The sequence below is a fragment of the Salvelinus alpinus genome, chromosome 3 (genome assembly GCF_045679555.1).
Source record: "Salvelinus alpinus chromosome 3, SLU_Salpinus.1, whole genome shotgun sequence".
Lineage (NCBI taxonomy): Eukaryota > Metazoa > Chordata > Actinopteri > Salmoniformes > Salmonidae > Salvelinus > Salvelinus alpinus.
Genome location: NC_092088.1, coordinates 49,767,638 through 49,784,211, shown reverse-complemented (window position 1 = coordinate 49,784,211; position 16,574 = coordinate 49,767,638). Strand labels below are relative to the sequence as shown.

The following is a 16,574-nucleotide window of genomic DNA, read 5'->3' as shown; positions in this document are numbered from 1 at the left end:
GTCCTGGCTGAGGAACTCTGGCAGGTCCTGGCTGAGGGACTCTGGCAGGTCCTGGCTGAGGGACTCTGGCAGGTCCTGGCTGAGGGACTCTGGCAGGTCCTGGCTGAGGAATTCTGGCAGGTCCTGGCTGAGGGACTCTGGCAGGTCCTGGCTGAGGGACTCTGGCAGGTCCTGGCTGAGGGACTCTGGCAGGTCCTGGCTGAGGGACTCTGGCAGGTCCTGGCTGAGGTACTCTGGCAGGTCCTGGCTGAGGGACTCTGGCAGGTCCTGGCTGAGGGACTCTGGCAGGTCCTGGCTGAGGGACTCTGGCAGGTCCTGGCTGGACGGCTCTGGCAGGTCCTGGCTGGACGGCTCTGGCAGGTCCTGGCTGGACGGCTCTGGCAGGTCCTGGCTGGACGGCTCTGGCTGATCCGGTCTGGCGGAAGGCTCTGGCTGATCCGGTCTGGCGGAAGGCTCTGGCTGATCCGGTCTGGCGGAAGGCTCTGGCTGATCCGGTCTGGCGGAAGGCTCTGGCTGATCCGGTCTGGCGGAAGGCTCTGGCTGATCCGGTCTGGCGGAAGGCTCTGGCTGATCCGGTCTGGCGGAAGGCTCTGTAGGCTCTTGGCAGACGGGCGGCTTTGCAGGCTCATGGCAGACGGGCAGCTTTGCAGGCTCATGGCAGACGGGCAGTTCAGGCGCCGTTGGGCAGACGGGCAGTTCAGGCGCCGCTGGGCAGACGGGCAGTTCAGGCGCCGCTGGGCAGACGGGCAGTTCAGGCGCCGCTGGGCAGACGGGCAGTTCAGGCGCCGCTGGGCAGACGGGCTCAGACGGCGCTGGGCAGACAGATGGCTCCGACGGCGCTGGGCAGACAGATGGCTCAGACGGCGCTGGGCAGACAGATGGCTCAGACGGCGCTGGGCAGACAGGCAGTGCAGAAGGCGTTGGGCAGACGGCCGACTCTGCCCTGCTGAGGCGCACAGTAGGCCTGGTGCGTGGTATAGGCACTGGCTGCGCTGGAGAGGAGGAAAGCTCTGACAGCGCTGGACAGGTGGGAGCAGCTGGAGAGAGAACCCGGAGAGACAGCCTGGTGCGGGGGGCTGCCACCGGTGGACTGGTACTTGGAGGTGGCACCGGGTATACCGGACCGTGAAGGAGGACACGTGCTCTTGAGCACCGAGCCTGCCCAACCTTACCAGGTTGAATGGTGCCCGTAGCCCTGCCAGTGCGGCGAGGTGGAATAGCCCGCACTGGGCTATGCTGGCGAACCGGGGACACCATTCGTAAGGCTGGTGCCATGTATGCCGGCCCGAGGAGACGTACTGGAGACCAGATACGTTGGGCCGGCTTCATGACATCTGGCTCGATGCCCAACCTAGCCCTCCCAGTGCGGCAAGGTGGAATAGCCCGCACTGGGCTAAGCATGCGTACTGGGGACACCGTGCGCTTTACCGCATAACACGGTGTCTGACCAGTACGATGCTCTCTCACTCCACGGTAAGCACGGGGAGTTGGCTCAGGTATCCTACCCGGCTTTGCCACACTCCTCGTGTGCCCCCCCCCAAGAAATTTTTGGGTCTGACTCTCGGGCTCCCAACCGCGTCGCCGCGCTGCCTCCTCATACCAGCGCTCCTGGGCTGTGGCTGCCTCCTTCTCCTCCCGAGAGCGGCGATTCTCTCCCACCTTAGCCCAGGGTCCTTCTCCGTTGAATACTTGCTCCCAAGACCATAAATCCTGCTTCGTGCGCTGTCGTTGCTGTCCATTAACCCGCTGCTTGATCTGGGTTTGGTGGGTGATTCTGTAACGCGCTTCCTCCTTCTCCTCATCAGAAGAGGAGTAGCAGGGATTTGACCAAAATGCAGCGGGTTGTGAATACATATTGATTTAATAGACAAAACGGAAAAACACGACAAACACTTGAATAATTACAAAACAAATAAACGAATGTAGACAGACCTGGACACGAACTTACATACAACGTGAAGAACGCATGAACCAGGAAAACAGACTACATAAAACGAACGAACTAACAAAAACCGGAACAGTCCCGTGTGGCGTAACATACAGACACTGACACAGGAGACAATCACCCACAAACAAACAGTGAGAACAACCTACATTAATATGACTCTCAATTAGAGGAAAACGCAAAACACCTGCCTCTAATTAAGAGCCATACCAGGCAACCCAAAACCAACATAGAAACAGCAAACATAGACTGCCCACCCAAAACTCACGCCCTGACCATCACACACATACAAAACAACAGAAAACAGGTCAGGAACGTGACAGTTACATTTTAAATGAAACTTCCATTACTTTGTTACTGATACAATATTTGTTAGCAATTTTCCATGCTTTCCCCCATTGTATATCACCATAGATATTTGACCAAAAGATTCTTGCCTGGGGAATTTTAGTTTCACAAACAATATTTCTAATCTGTTTTATTACTACATTTATCTTTGATGTTAATATTACCAATTAATATATTTTAATGTAAATCTATGTTACTTACATCAACCACAGAGGAATTTAAAAGAGATACGACCCTCCTTGGAATTGCATCAAAAACAATTGCATATTCTTTCGGGGTTATTGGAATTATAAACTTATCAAGAAATTCCCCATATGAGTAGATCCATCCTCATTCAGTAACTGACCAACCAAAATAATTGTATTCTCAAACCAGTTACGAAAAAAAGAGAATTATTTTTAAATTGTATATCTTTGTTGATCCATAGAAAGTATCTGTGAGGGGAAAGATTGTGTTTATACGCTAATATCCAAGCTAAAAGTGCCTGCTTATGGAATTTGGCCAAAATTACTGGGATTTTATCAACATCAAAATTACATCAAAGCAAAAATTCTAAACCACCACCAGAGTCAAATAAATACTTAGGGAAGACATTCTAAATAAGGTTCTGGTTCTTAATATACTTCAGAATCCAATTTATTTTAAAAGTATTATTTACAATATTGAAATCTAAAACCTCAAAACCTCCGTGTTCTTGGGTATTAGTGAGAATATCTTTCCATGGATAGTGAGGCTTGTTCCTGCAAATAAAATTATAAAGAATTCTATCTAAGTCCTTTACAATTTTAGGGGATAATTCAAGTGATAACAAGACATAAACCGATCTGGATAACCCTTCAGCTTTGGACAATAAAACTGGACCGTATAACGAAATATCTCTCAGCAACCAGAGGTTCAATTTCTTCTTTGTTTTCTCAATAATGGGGATAAAGTTTAATTCACTCCTTTGTTTTTCATCCTTGCAAATAACAATTCCAAGAAGAGAAACATTATCTTTATTTGGGATAACATGTACTTCCTGTAAACACAATCCTTGAGTGGAAATAAGATTGACTTATTGATATTAATTTTCAACCCCGAAACGAAGGAAATGTCCTCAATACAGGAAACTGCTTTAGAAACCTCATTACTGTCTCTCAAAAATATGGTGGTATCATCAGCCAGTTGACATAGTTTAAATTCATGGCCAAGTGCTGAAACACCTTGAAATGTCCCTTTCTTGATATGAAGAGGCATAATTTGAGTAACCAATAAAAATACAAATGCACTAATTGGGCAGCCCTGCCTAATGCCACGGCCAAAATCAAATCTTTGGGATGTCCTGTGAGATAATTTTACAGAGCTAGTACAACCACTATATAAAGTTTGGACTGCTTTCAAAAAAAAGTCACCAAACCCCCAAAAACGTATTGCTTTGAACATAAACTAATGTTCTACAGTGTCAAAAGCATTATAAAAATCAACAAACAGAAGAAAACTATCATCAAGGATGAAGTCATAATAGTCAATCATATCTAAGATCAACTTTATGTTATTACCAATGTGTTGACCATGCATAAAACCAGATTGTTCTTCATCAATTATATGATGCAAGCCTTGTTTCAACCTCTTAGCAAATACAAGGGCAAATAGTTTCCCATCATTATTCAACAGGCTAATGGTTCTCCAGTTGTCCATATAAAGACTATCCTTATTAGGTTTGGGAATCAAAGTAATTACACCTTGCTTTAAGGAAGTCGGCAACTCCCCTTTTTCTATTGATTCTTGGAACATAGCAAGAATGAAAGGAATCAATTTATCATTGAATGCTTTATAAAACGTTCTTATTAAACCATCATTTCCAAGGAACTTATTGTCCTTAAGGCTTTTAATATAGTATTTTATCTAAATTTCAGTTAACTCATCATCACAAAAATCCCTGAAATCATTAGCTATCTTCTTAGCAATGTTTCCTACATTGTCTAAGAAAATATCCATATTGGAAGTTGACTGGGCTGATGTATACAGATTCTGATAAAACTGGGCAACATACTGAAAGATTTCTTTAGGATTTAGAATATTATTATTCATTAATTTACATATGGAAGTCTTTTCGCCTGCCCTATTTTCTAAATTAAAGAAATATTTTGTATTTTTCTCTCCCTCTTCCGTCCATTTTCGTCTTGATTTTACAAACAATCCCTGGGCCTTTTCCTCGTAGATACAGTTTAACTGCATTTGTGTCACGATCGTTATAATGAGTGGACCAAGATGCAGCGTGGTATGGTTCCATTCTCTATATTAGGACGTGAAAACTCAAAGAAAACAATAAATCGCAAAAATGAAACGTGAAGCTACAATAGTGCTCAAAGGCAACTATACATAGTCAAGATCCCACAAAGCACAATGGGGAATGGCTGCCTAGATATGAACCCCAATCAGAGACAACGATAAACAGCTGCCTCTGATTGGGAACCATACCAGGCCAACATAAATATATAATCACCTAGATGACCCACCCTAGTCACACCCCGACCTAACCAACATAGAGAATAAAAAGCTCTCTATGGTCAGGGAGTGACAATTTGCAATGATGTTAGCTCCAGTAATTCCTGATTAGTTAGTTCATTTTTTTTTTTTGAATAATCCATTATTCCCTTTATGATGTCATATTCTTTCTCTCTCTTGACACGAGCAATTTCTTTCCCCATTGAAATAACCAAAAGCCTTATATCAAATTTCATTAGCGCCCAGTAACTTCCAAACGTATTCATAACACAGGCACAATTCCAATATTTATCAATAATTCCTGCTACTTCCTTCTTAAATACTTCATTTTCTAGTAATGTCTTGTTCATTTTCCAATAATGAATGTTTCACTAAGATCCTAAAGTGGGGTGTTTTGGGTTGGGGGTGCTGCAGGGTGGTGGACCCCTAGGGACAGGACAGATCGAGCCAGCTATATTGTGTGCAAGTAAAACAAGCTCTACAGTACTATTAGTCCTATGAGATTAACTATATGGAAGATTTGCTGTTTCTGTGTGTTAATGTATATTTGAGGTGTATTTGTTTTATTTACTGTATATACATACAGTTGAAGTCGAAGTTTACATACACCTTAGCCAAATACATTTAAACTCAGTTTTTCACAATTCCTGACATTTAATCCTAGTAAAAATCCCTGTTTTAGGTCAGTTGGAATCACCACTTTATTTTAAGAATGTGAAATGTCAGAATAATAGTAGAGATAATGATTTATTTCAGCTTGTATTTCTTTCATCACATTCCCACTGGGTCAGAAGTTGACATACACTCAATTAGTACTTGGCAGCATTGCGTTTAAATTGTTTAACTTGGGTCAAACGTTTCGGGTAGCCTTCCACAAGCTTCCCACAATAAATTGGGTGAATTTTGGCCCATTACTCCTGACAGAGTAAGGAATTTGTAGTGAATTGGTGTATTGATACAACATCCAAATGTTAATTAATAACTTCATCAAAGGGATGTTCAATGTTAAAAACATTTTTTTGGATCTATCTTTGCGAGTCATTGGAAAACCTCCCTAGTCGTTGTCGTTGAATCTATGTTTGAAATTCACTGCTCTACTGAGGGACCTTACATATAATTGTATATGTGCGGTACAGAGATGGGGTAGTCATTCAAAAATCATGTTAAACACCATTATTGTACACAGAGTTAGTCCATGCAACTTATTATCTGACTTATTAAGCACATATTTACCCCTGAAGTTATTTAGTCTTGCCATAATAAAGGTGTTGAATACCTTTTGACTTAAAAAAATAAAATAATCTAAAAACATAATTCCACTTTTACACTGTGGGTTGTATTGTGTGTACATCAGTGACACAAAATCTACATTTAATCAATTTTAAATTCAGGCTGTAACACAACAAAATGTGGAAAAATGCAAGAGGTGTGATTACTTTCTGAAGGCACTGTCAATGGAACACTATTTTTAAACTTAATTAGCTCCAAATTTCAATGACATATAACCTCAAACCAGCTATAATTTGTAGAAATTTATTTACAAATATTGAAAGCATTTTATGAGAAAACTAAAAGGTGTGCAACATGAAAATATTGCCCTATTTACATTGTGTAATATATTGATGGCCCCTAACAGATAGGCTATCCAAAGTCAAACCAACTTTGCCATGGTCGCACACCGGCCGGCTGTAGCTAATTGGCGAAAGAAGTTGGCTAGCTTGCTAGCTAGCCTATGCTACTTCCAGACACAATATCTGTTAATGACTGTGTCAAGTTATCGAGAAAGATGGGTGACTGTAAATGTGTACTGTTTTGGCAGAGTGAATGTACAAAAGCTTTCCACGTGCAAGCACACACACAAGGCACCCACATAAAAGCACGTTTTAAAATCTTTTTTTCAGTTGCATTTCCTAATGAGGACGATTGAAACAAAGGCTACAGTAAATCAGTAAAGGGAACTACGTGCTGATTTTGTTGACAATTTAGAAAAATGAATGAGCTCCAATTATGAAATGAGAATGACCTATCCTTTTAATTACGACTCAGTCTAATGAGAGGATTAAGACAATCAGGATCACTTCCCAACGTGTTTCAAATTAAATCAGTAAAATACACCAATATCCTATTATAATTAGAAATGTAAAGTATTATGAAATGAACACAAAGCCAACAAAACAGAGAAATAAAAAACAATGACATTTGAACCTTTAATCCGTATTACTTATGTGGCTACAAAACTATTAAAGTAAAGTCAATTGTACTGTAGATAGAGACCACATTTTTTAAGCAACTTAAGAGTGGATGCCTTTTTTGTGAAAATTCACCCCAGGATTTCTTAAGAGAGATGTGAATCCAAAATCACAAATATACTGATAATTCTGAAACCTTAATCTAACATGGCAATGCTCTCACACTCTGGGAGAGGCAATTGAATAATGTAGTGGGGGCTATAAAGTCATGTCAGAATAGACTTGAGAACAAGTTTAGGAAGTTAGAGGCATTTCTTTCTACTTCTTATAAAATTGCATGGCAGTTGGGAATGTACTGTGTGCTGTTCAGATGAGTTCTCTATTAGGGTTTTATATAATATTGGAAATATGAATAGAGTGAGTATATTTCATTTGATTTAGTGATCCGTTTTGGGAGTTGATGTTCTCATTTGATTTTCATAACAGAGATAGAGGTTTTCATATGAAAAAAGCAAAAATCCAAACAAAGAATTTAAGTGGATGTAAATGAAGATGCAGAATTCTTGCTATACTTCAAAGGAACTCATCTCTATAGCCTCTAATGAGGGTAAGTAATTTAGCACAAGAACACAGCTAATTAATCTGACCATTTATCTCAGCATAATACTGTAATTGTGGCCTTTATTTACCCATCAAATGGAGGAATATGCTTCACAATACCAAAACACTACACTAGCAACCCCACTAGACTAAATTGGTAGACACAGAGAGAAATTTCAACTGGTGTTCTACCCTTCCACTAAAGATTTGATGTTCCACTGAATTAAACATGAGGCCATCGTGATACATTAAATAAAAAACGACAGTAAAATGGAAAGTCTGGGTAAATTATATGCACATTTTCATTTACTAGCACATCACATGTATGGAGGCAAGTATGCAAGCACCTACACTCTAAGAAAAAAAGGTGTCATCTAGAACCAAAAAGGGTTCTTCAGATGTCCCCATAGGAGAACCATTTGAAGAACCCTTGTTGGTTTCAGGTAGAACCCATTTGGTTCCACAGAGTGTTCTACATGGAACTAAACAGGGTTTTACCCCAAAAAGGGTTAACCTATGGGGACAGCCGAAGAACCCTTTTGGAACCCTTTTTTCCAAGAGTTTACAGTATGCACACTGTCCACACATTCTGCCCTCTCTCTTTACTCTACAGCTTTCTATGCACCATTCTCATCTCCCCCATACCCCTCAATCTCTCTCTTTCCCTCTCCCTCCCCTGGTCCTCTCTCTCTAATCCAGAGAAGAAGCAGGTGTTGGGACTAATCCCATCCTTTCAGCCACAGTCTCTAATTACATATTGCTGGCCTTGCAATTATTTTAACACGACACACACAGATATGCGCACATTGCTTACACACACACACACACACACACACACACACACACACACACACACACACACACACACACACACACACACACACACACACACACACACACACACACACACACACACACACACACACACACACACACACACACACACACACACACACACTCTGTCACTCACTCTCTCTTTCTCTCTTTACTCTGCTGCCAGGCATTTGAATCACAGAGAGACGGCTCTAGAATACCAAACCAGCCTCTGAAGCCAGAAAAAGTGAAGGCACATCACAGAATTACAACTAACATTACAGCACTGAAACAAGAATAATCAGAGCCCTTCTTTTAGCATAGTAACCATTCTATAATTACAGGACACAGTCAGTGCAGCTTCATATCAATGTGAGACCCTTACAAAATGTGTAATGCAACAAAAGAAAAAGAGGCAAACAGGTGTGCACCAGAGACAATATAACAAACTTAGATTGTCTTAATTAAAATGTGTGAAGGAAATAAAACAATTGAGAGTGTCTTACTTCACTGTCATGTTTCTGGGTAATTAGATAGACCCTCCAGAGGAACGGGGGAAAGATGGAATGAGAAAGGAGTCAGGGTTGCCATGTCCGCGGTTTTCCTGCATTTGGGCTACTTTGAAAACAATGCAGAGGGTGAAAATGTATTGGTCGCGGGTTGCAGGTTTTTGGGCTACTTGTAATTTGCACAGCGGCCTCCATGTCTATGCGGCTGCATGCCAATCGATGATTGGCTTTCTGTGGTACCAGGGCTTGTATAGCTTTTCTTTAGCTAATGTACACATTTGTAATGGTAGGCCTGGTCTTGATTTTCTTATGTCAAGCCTAACATTTCACAAAGCTATACATGGTGTCGCAACGCAGCCTTCATTTCTCAGAACAAGAATAGACTGACAAGATTCAGAAGAAAGTTCTTTGTTTCTGGCCATTTTGAGCCTGTAATCGAACCCACAAATCCTGATGCGCCAAATACTCAACTAGTCTAAAGAAGGACAGTTTTATTGCTTCTTTAATCAGGACAACAGTTTTCAGCTGTGCTAACATAATTGGAAAAAGAGTTTTCAATTAGCCTGTTAAAATGATAAACTTGGATTAGCTAACACGACGTGCCATTGGATCACAGGAGTGATGGTTGCTGATAATGGGCCTCTGTATGCCAATGTAGATATTACATAAAGAATAATCCGTTTCCAGCTAAAATAGTCATTTACAACATTAACAATGTCTACACTGTATTTCTGATCAAATTGATGTTATTTTAATGGACAAAAAATGTGATTTTCTTTCAAAAACTAAGACATTTCGAAGTGACCCCAAACTTTTGAACAGTAGTGTATGTTATGAATACCATATATTGAACAGCCTAGCAGGTACAGAGAAAACAAAGGCAGTACGTACCATTGGGGCTCTCTTCATCAATGGTCACTATGGTAGCAGGGGGGCCTGACCGGGACAGTTTACATTCTGTATGGTGGAGAGAGAAGGCAATAAAACACATCAATTCCACAAAGAGCCTTAATGTCATAAGCTGATATCAACTGTCATAACTGGTTGAATGAATGAATGGTTTCATCCTTTCTATTAATGTTGAAGCACGTTGATGGGTTTAAGGACACTGATACAAAAGCACAGTGATGACCAACTCACAACAATACATGACGACAATACATGACAACCATGTGGGTTGACAACATGAGCACAGTGTTCAATACAGGGAGCGGCACAGATGAAAATTACTCCGAGCACACAAAGAAAAAATAAGCTAGATAGAGAGAATGAGGAAAAGTAAAGGGTTACCCTCTTACCCTCGTACCGCCAGTCTGTAGAGATCAGGGTTAGTGGTGCCAAAAGGAAAGCAGAAAAGAACCATGGGAGAAAAGAATAGCATGACATTTTTTGGTTTGGAGAAGAGGTTTGATGTTAGAGGAGAGAAAAAACATTAGAGTAGAGGAAAGGGGGAGGGGAGTGAAGGAATAGAGAGTAAGTTAATCATAATAACTAACAGCTCTACAACATCTTCTTCAACTCAATACATATTTGGATGGATGTTATTTGCTGTGGGAGTAGGAAACAATTCTAAAGATACATTCATCACAACATAGTTAGCCTATTTTCTACATACAATTGTCTCTTGAAAATCATCCAAAGAGAACACCATATTTCATTTAGTGTTGACATCTTTTCCAGGGTGTTGGTGTTTGTGTGTTTGTTTTCCAATATTCTCTACTTTTCCCTCTCGGCTAAAATCCCGGAGTTAGAAGAGAATATCAGAGATGCTTCCTGATCACTGACCCGCCCTTGGAATTCTGTATTCATACGAGTTCTGTATTCATACGACTAAATATTGCTTAGTCATGCTGAACTCCCTAAATACCACAACCCGTAATGGTCCTCAGGTTGGTAATGTGGTGTGAAACCTACTGTTGAAGTTGGTATAGACATATACACACACCACAGCAAAGCTGCTTATAGATTTATCCACTTATCTGGCCGGCCAGGGCAAATCCTAAAAAGCTAAATTGTGAAGAAGTCAGGAGGTGTGTAGCGAGTTAACTTGGTTCAATAGGGAAAGGGGTACGAGAGCCCAAAAGACGAGGGATACATTGTCCAACCAGCAAGCACCAAATCAAAGCTATTTGGAAGAGAACACAACAGACAGGAGGCAGCAGACACATACACCAGAGGGAAGGACTCTCCCGCTCGCTCGCACGCGCACACACAAACACAAACACACAAATGCATCATGAGAGTTAGACCGATTGTATAGAGAGTGAATACCAGTGAAAATCAATACAAACTGAGCAGGGGGAGTGGAGGCACCCAGCCAACCATTGTGCAACCAGCAAGCGCCAAAGCAAAGCTGTTTGGAAGAGAACACAACTTATCGTAATGAGAACATGGACACAGAGGAGGAAAATGGAATTGGAGAGAAAGGGATGAGAGAGTGAGAGAGAGAGAGAGAGAGAGAGAGAGAGAGAGAGAGAGAGAGAGAGAGAGAGAGAGAGAAAGACAGATAGGAGAGGGAAGGACTCCCTCACTCTCCCTCGCACAAACACAAATACATAATGAGAGTTGGACTGATTGTATAGAGAATGATTACCAGTGAAAATCAATACAAACTGAGCAGTGGCAGTAGAAGCTGGAGAAAACCCCATAGTGTATAGAACTAAAACTAAACTGCACCCTCACGTTCAGTCCACCTAGGCCTGTTAAGAAAATTGAGCTAAAACGTGCTGAGATACTGTATCTTCTGCATCAAACACAACTGGACACATTGTCAATACTGTCTCTCTGTAACCAGAGGCTGGGTATCGACCAGGACTACACAGGCCATGTCCAATTCAATGTGACCTAGAATGTAAGGGCATTGTTCATACTTATAACTATGATGAACATCACAGTGATCTCTTCCTCCATAACTAGACACATCCTGTCCTCACTCAGCGTGGAACAATCCTAAAAGTGGAGCCACATAGTGGTACACTTAAAATTAAGTGTTTTTTAACACCAACACTAGTAACAACTGAGCTGCCACCAAGCTGAAGGAGACAAAACCTTAACTTTGCTGGAGTATTGAAACAAATCATCCTGAGATGTTTTAAAACATTACGTGGTGTGTTGTAACACCACTTAATCAATTATTGTGAAACACCTTGCCAGGGACTGGGAGAACTAACAAAAAAGGTTTAAAACACTATTTTGGTGTTTCAAGTCCTGTTTAGTGCAGAATTAGAATGTCACGACTCCCACCGAAGGTGGCTCCTCTTCCTGTTCGGGCAGCGCTCGGCAGTCGTCGTCACCGGTCTACTAGCTGCCGCCGATCCCTTTTCCCTTTTCTGTTGTTTTTGTCTTATTGGTTACACCTGTTTCTTGTTTAGGTTTTTAGTTGGGCTATTTAAGCCGGTAAGGCCCGCCTGCTCTTTGTGCAGGCTTATTTTCCTCTGTATGTGTTTGTGGTAGTGCGTTTCCCTTTGTTTTTCCTCCGGACTGGTTGGGTCCTGGTTTTGTGCCGGTCTTTTATGTGCGCCCGGTATTGGCGTGAACATTTTTCTCTGTGCCGGAATAAAACATTGTTCTGTACCTTCTGCTTCCTGCACCTGACTCCGCACCCACTATGCCTAAGTGCGTTACATAGAAAACTTCTCATTTGGTCTAGTTTCCTCTCCTTAAAGCTTCTAAACACCATTATGATGTTTTGAATCCTGTTCAGAGCAGAATTCAAACCCTTTTTCTGAAGTGTCGTAACGTTTAACATTGTTCTATGTATTTGATAATTTGCCATTACATACCATTTTGGCAGGCATTGTCAAGCACAGCGTTCAAACCACCAGCAGTTTTGGGAAACTGAGGCACTCTGAAGGCTTCATTGCTTTCACCAAATTGTGCCGGAAAATGGTTCATTACTCAGAGCTTCATTATCTGTTCACAATGCAGATTAGTGACATCTTAAATAGCAGTGTGTGATTATCAGATATACATTTCTTTCTCCACTGCTTTCATCAAAATTTTGTGGCGCAGCGGTAAGTCGTTGGCTTAGTAGCCTATAATCAGTTGGAATACGATGTTTGCATCTTACATCATGCTTCCCTGCAGGCTGACTTCGGTCGTCAGTTGAACGTTGTTTCCTCCGACACATTGGTGCGGCTGGCTTCCGGATTAAGCGAACGGGTGTTAATTTAGGGATACGACAACATCCGGTGAAATTGGAGAGCGCGCAATTCAAATAAATAATCGGAATATTAAACATTCATGAACATACAAGTATCTTATATAATTGAAAAGCAAAAATTCTTGTTAATTTAACTGCGTTGTCCGATTTACAACAAGCTTTACAGCAAAAGCATACCATGCGATTGTTCGAGGACGGCACCCCACATCAACATATTTTTCAACCAGCAGAGGCTTCATAAAATCACAAATAGCGATTAAATAAATCACTTACTTTTGAAAATCTTCCTTTGTTTGCAATCCCAAGGGTCCCAGCTACAACATGAATGGTCATTTTAATAGATAAATCCTTTTTTAAGATAGATCCTTCTTTATATCCCAAAAAGTCAGTTTAGTTGGTGCCATCAATTTCAGTAATCCATTCGTTCAACATGCAGACAAAGGAGTCCAAAAAGCTACCTCTAAACTTTGTTCAAACAAGTCAAACTACATTTAATTGATTTATTTAATTTTAATCCTCAGGTATTCTAAAATGTAAATAAACTATAATATTTCATACGGAAATAAGTATGTTATATAGAAAAGTAAAATTAGTAAGTGCGCCAACAGACTGATTTTGAACCGGGAGTCATTGTATGAAAACTCCAAATTCTTTCTCATTTTTGAAGAAACAAGCCTGAAACAATGAACAAAGACTGTTGACATCTAGTGTAAGCCATGGGAATTGCAATCTGGGAGCTGGAAATACATAGACCCCACAGCTTTCCATTAAAAGAGCGTGGGAGCTCCAATTTTTCTTTTTTCCGGTTGGTTTTTCTTTGGAATTTCGCCTGCCATATCGATTGTGTTATAGTCTCAGAAAATATTTTAACATTTTCTATCCAATGCTACCAATTTTATGCATATCCTGGCTTCTGGGCCTGAGTAACATGCAGTTTACTTTGGGCACGTCAGTCAGGCGGAAATTCAGGAAAATAGACCATAGCTCTAAGAATATATATATATATATATATATATATATATATATATATATATATATATATATATATACACTGCTCAAAAAAATAAAGGGAACACTTAAACAACACAATGTAACTCCAAGTCAATCACACTTCTGTGAAATCAAACTGTCCACTTAGGAAGCAACATTGATTGACAATAAATTTCACATGCTGTTGTGCAAATGGAATAGACAAAAGGTGGAAATTATAGGCAATTAGCAAGACACCCCCAATAAAGGAGTGGTTCTGCAGGTGGTGACCACAGACCACTTCTCAGTTCCTATGCTTCCTGGCTGATGTTTTGGTCACTTTTGAATGCTGGCGGTGCTTTCACTCTAGTGGTAGCATGAGACGGAGTCTACAACCCACACAAGTGGCTCAGGTAGTGCAGCTCAACCAGGATGGCACATCAATGCGAGCTGTGGCAAGAAGGTTTGCTGTGTCTGTCAGCGTAGTGTCCAGAGCATGGAGGCGCTACCAGGAGACAGGCCAGTACATCAGGAGACGTGGAGGAGGCCGTAGGAGGGCAACAACCCAGCAGCAGGACCACTACCTCCGCCTTTGTGCAAGGAGGAGCAATGCCAGAGCCCTGCAAAATGAACTCCAGCAGGCCACAAATGTGCATGTGTCTGCTCAAACGGTCAGAAACAGACTCCATGAGGGTGGTATGAGGGCCCGACGTCCACAAGTGGGGGTTGTGCTTACAGCCCAACACCGTGCAGGACGTTTGGCATTTGCCAGAGAACACCAAGATTGGCAAATTCGCCACTGGCGCCCTGTGCTCTTCACAGATGAAATCAGGTTCACACGCACATGTGACAGACGTGACAGAGTCTGGAGATGCCGTGGAGAACGTTCTGCTGCCTGCAACATCCTCCAGCATGACCGGTTTGGCGGTGGGTCAGTCATGGTGTGGGGTGACATTTCTTTGGGGGGCCGCACAGCCCTCCATGTGCTCGCCAGAGGTAGCCTGACTGCCATTAGGTACCGAGATGAGATCCTCAGATCCCTTGTGAGACCATATGCTGGTGCGGTTGGCCCTGGGTTCCTCCTAATGCAAGACAATGCTAGACCTCATGTGGCTGGAGTGTGTCAGCAGTTCCTGCAAGAGGAAGGCATTGATGCTATGGACTGGCCCGCCCGTTCCCCAGACCTGAATCCAATTGAGCACATCTGGGACATCATGTCTCGCTCCATCCACCAACGCCACGTTGCACCACAGACTGTCCAGGAGTTGGCGGATGCTTTAGTCCAGGTCTGGGAGGAGATCCCTCAGGAGACCATCTGCCACCTCATCAGGAGCATGCCCAGGCGTTGTAGGGAGGTCATACAGGCACGTGGAGGCCACACACACTACTGAGCCTCATTTTGACTTGTTCTAAGGACATTACATCAAAGTTGGATCAGCCTGTAGTGTGGTTTTCCACTTAAATTTTGAGTGTGACTCCAAATCCAGACCTCCATGGGTTGATAAATTTGATTTCCATTGATAATTTTTGTGTGATTTTGTTGTCAGCACATTCAACTATGTAAAGAAAAAAGTATTTAATAAGAATATTTCATTCATTCAGATCTAGGATGTGTTATTTTAGTGTTCCCTTTATTTTTTTGAGCAGTGTATATATATACAGTTGAAGTCGGAGCTTTACATACACTTTAGCCAAATACATTTAAACTCAGTTTTTTATAATTCCTGACATTTAATCCTAGTTAAAATTCCCTGTCTTAAGTCAGTTAGGATCACCACTTTCTTTTAAGAATGTGAAATGTCAGAATAATAGCAGAGAGAATGATATATTTCAGCTTTTATTTCTTTCATCACATTCCCAGTGGCTGATCAATTTACATACACTCAATTAGTATTTGGTAGCATTGTCTTTAAATTGTTTAACTTGGGTCAAACGTTTCAGGTAGCCTTCCACAAGCTTCCAACAATAATTTGCGTGAATTTTGGCCCATTCCTCCTGACAGAGCTGGGGTAACAGAGTCAGGTTTGAAGGCCTCCTTAATCGCACACGTTTTTTCTGTTCTGCCCACAAGTTTTCTACGGGATTGAGGTCAGGGCTTTGTAATGGCCACTCCAATACCTTGACTTTGTTGTCCTTAAGCCATTTTTTCCACAACTTTGGAAGTATGCTTGGGGTCATTGTCCATTTGGAAGACCCATTTGCGACCACGCTTTAACTACCTGACTGATATCTTGAGATGTTGCTTCAATATATCCACATAACTATCCTTCCTCACGATGCTATCTATTTTGTGAAGTGCACCAAACCCTCCTGCAGCAAAGCACCCCACAACATGATGCTTCCACCCCCGTGCTTCACGGTTGGGATGGTGTGCTTCACGGTTGGGATGGTGTTCTTCAGCTTGAAAGCCTCTGCATTTTTCCTCCAAACGTAACGATGTTCATTATGGCCAAACAGTTCTATTTTTGTTTGCCTCAGACCAGAGGACATTTCTCCAAAAAGTACGATCTTTGTCCCCATGTGCAGTTTCAAACTGTAGTCTGGCTTTTTTA

General features: G+C 41.9%; 1 protein-coding gene across 2 annotated transcripts in view; it reads right to left on the bottom strand.

Annotated features, from left to right (window-relative positions):
* LOC139570882 (protocadherin-15-like) overlaps positions 1-16,574 on the bottom strand; it is a 276,263-nt gene that overhangs the window by 203,637 nt on the left and 56,052 nt on the right. Inside the window, exons 3-4 of one of the 2 annotated variants that reach the window (XM_071393180.1) lie at positions 10,190-10,204; positions 9,783-9,848 (exon numbers count right to left, since the gene is read on the bottom strand). In XM_071393180.1, coding sequence (XP_071249281.1) covers positions 9,783-9,848; positions 10,190-10,204 — 81 coding nt within the window. The remainder of the gene's footprint in view (positions 1-9,782; positions 9,849-10,189; positions 10,205-16,574) is intronic. The other variant, XM_071393179.1, reaches the window with a different exon arrangement.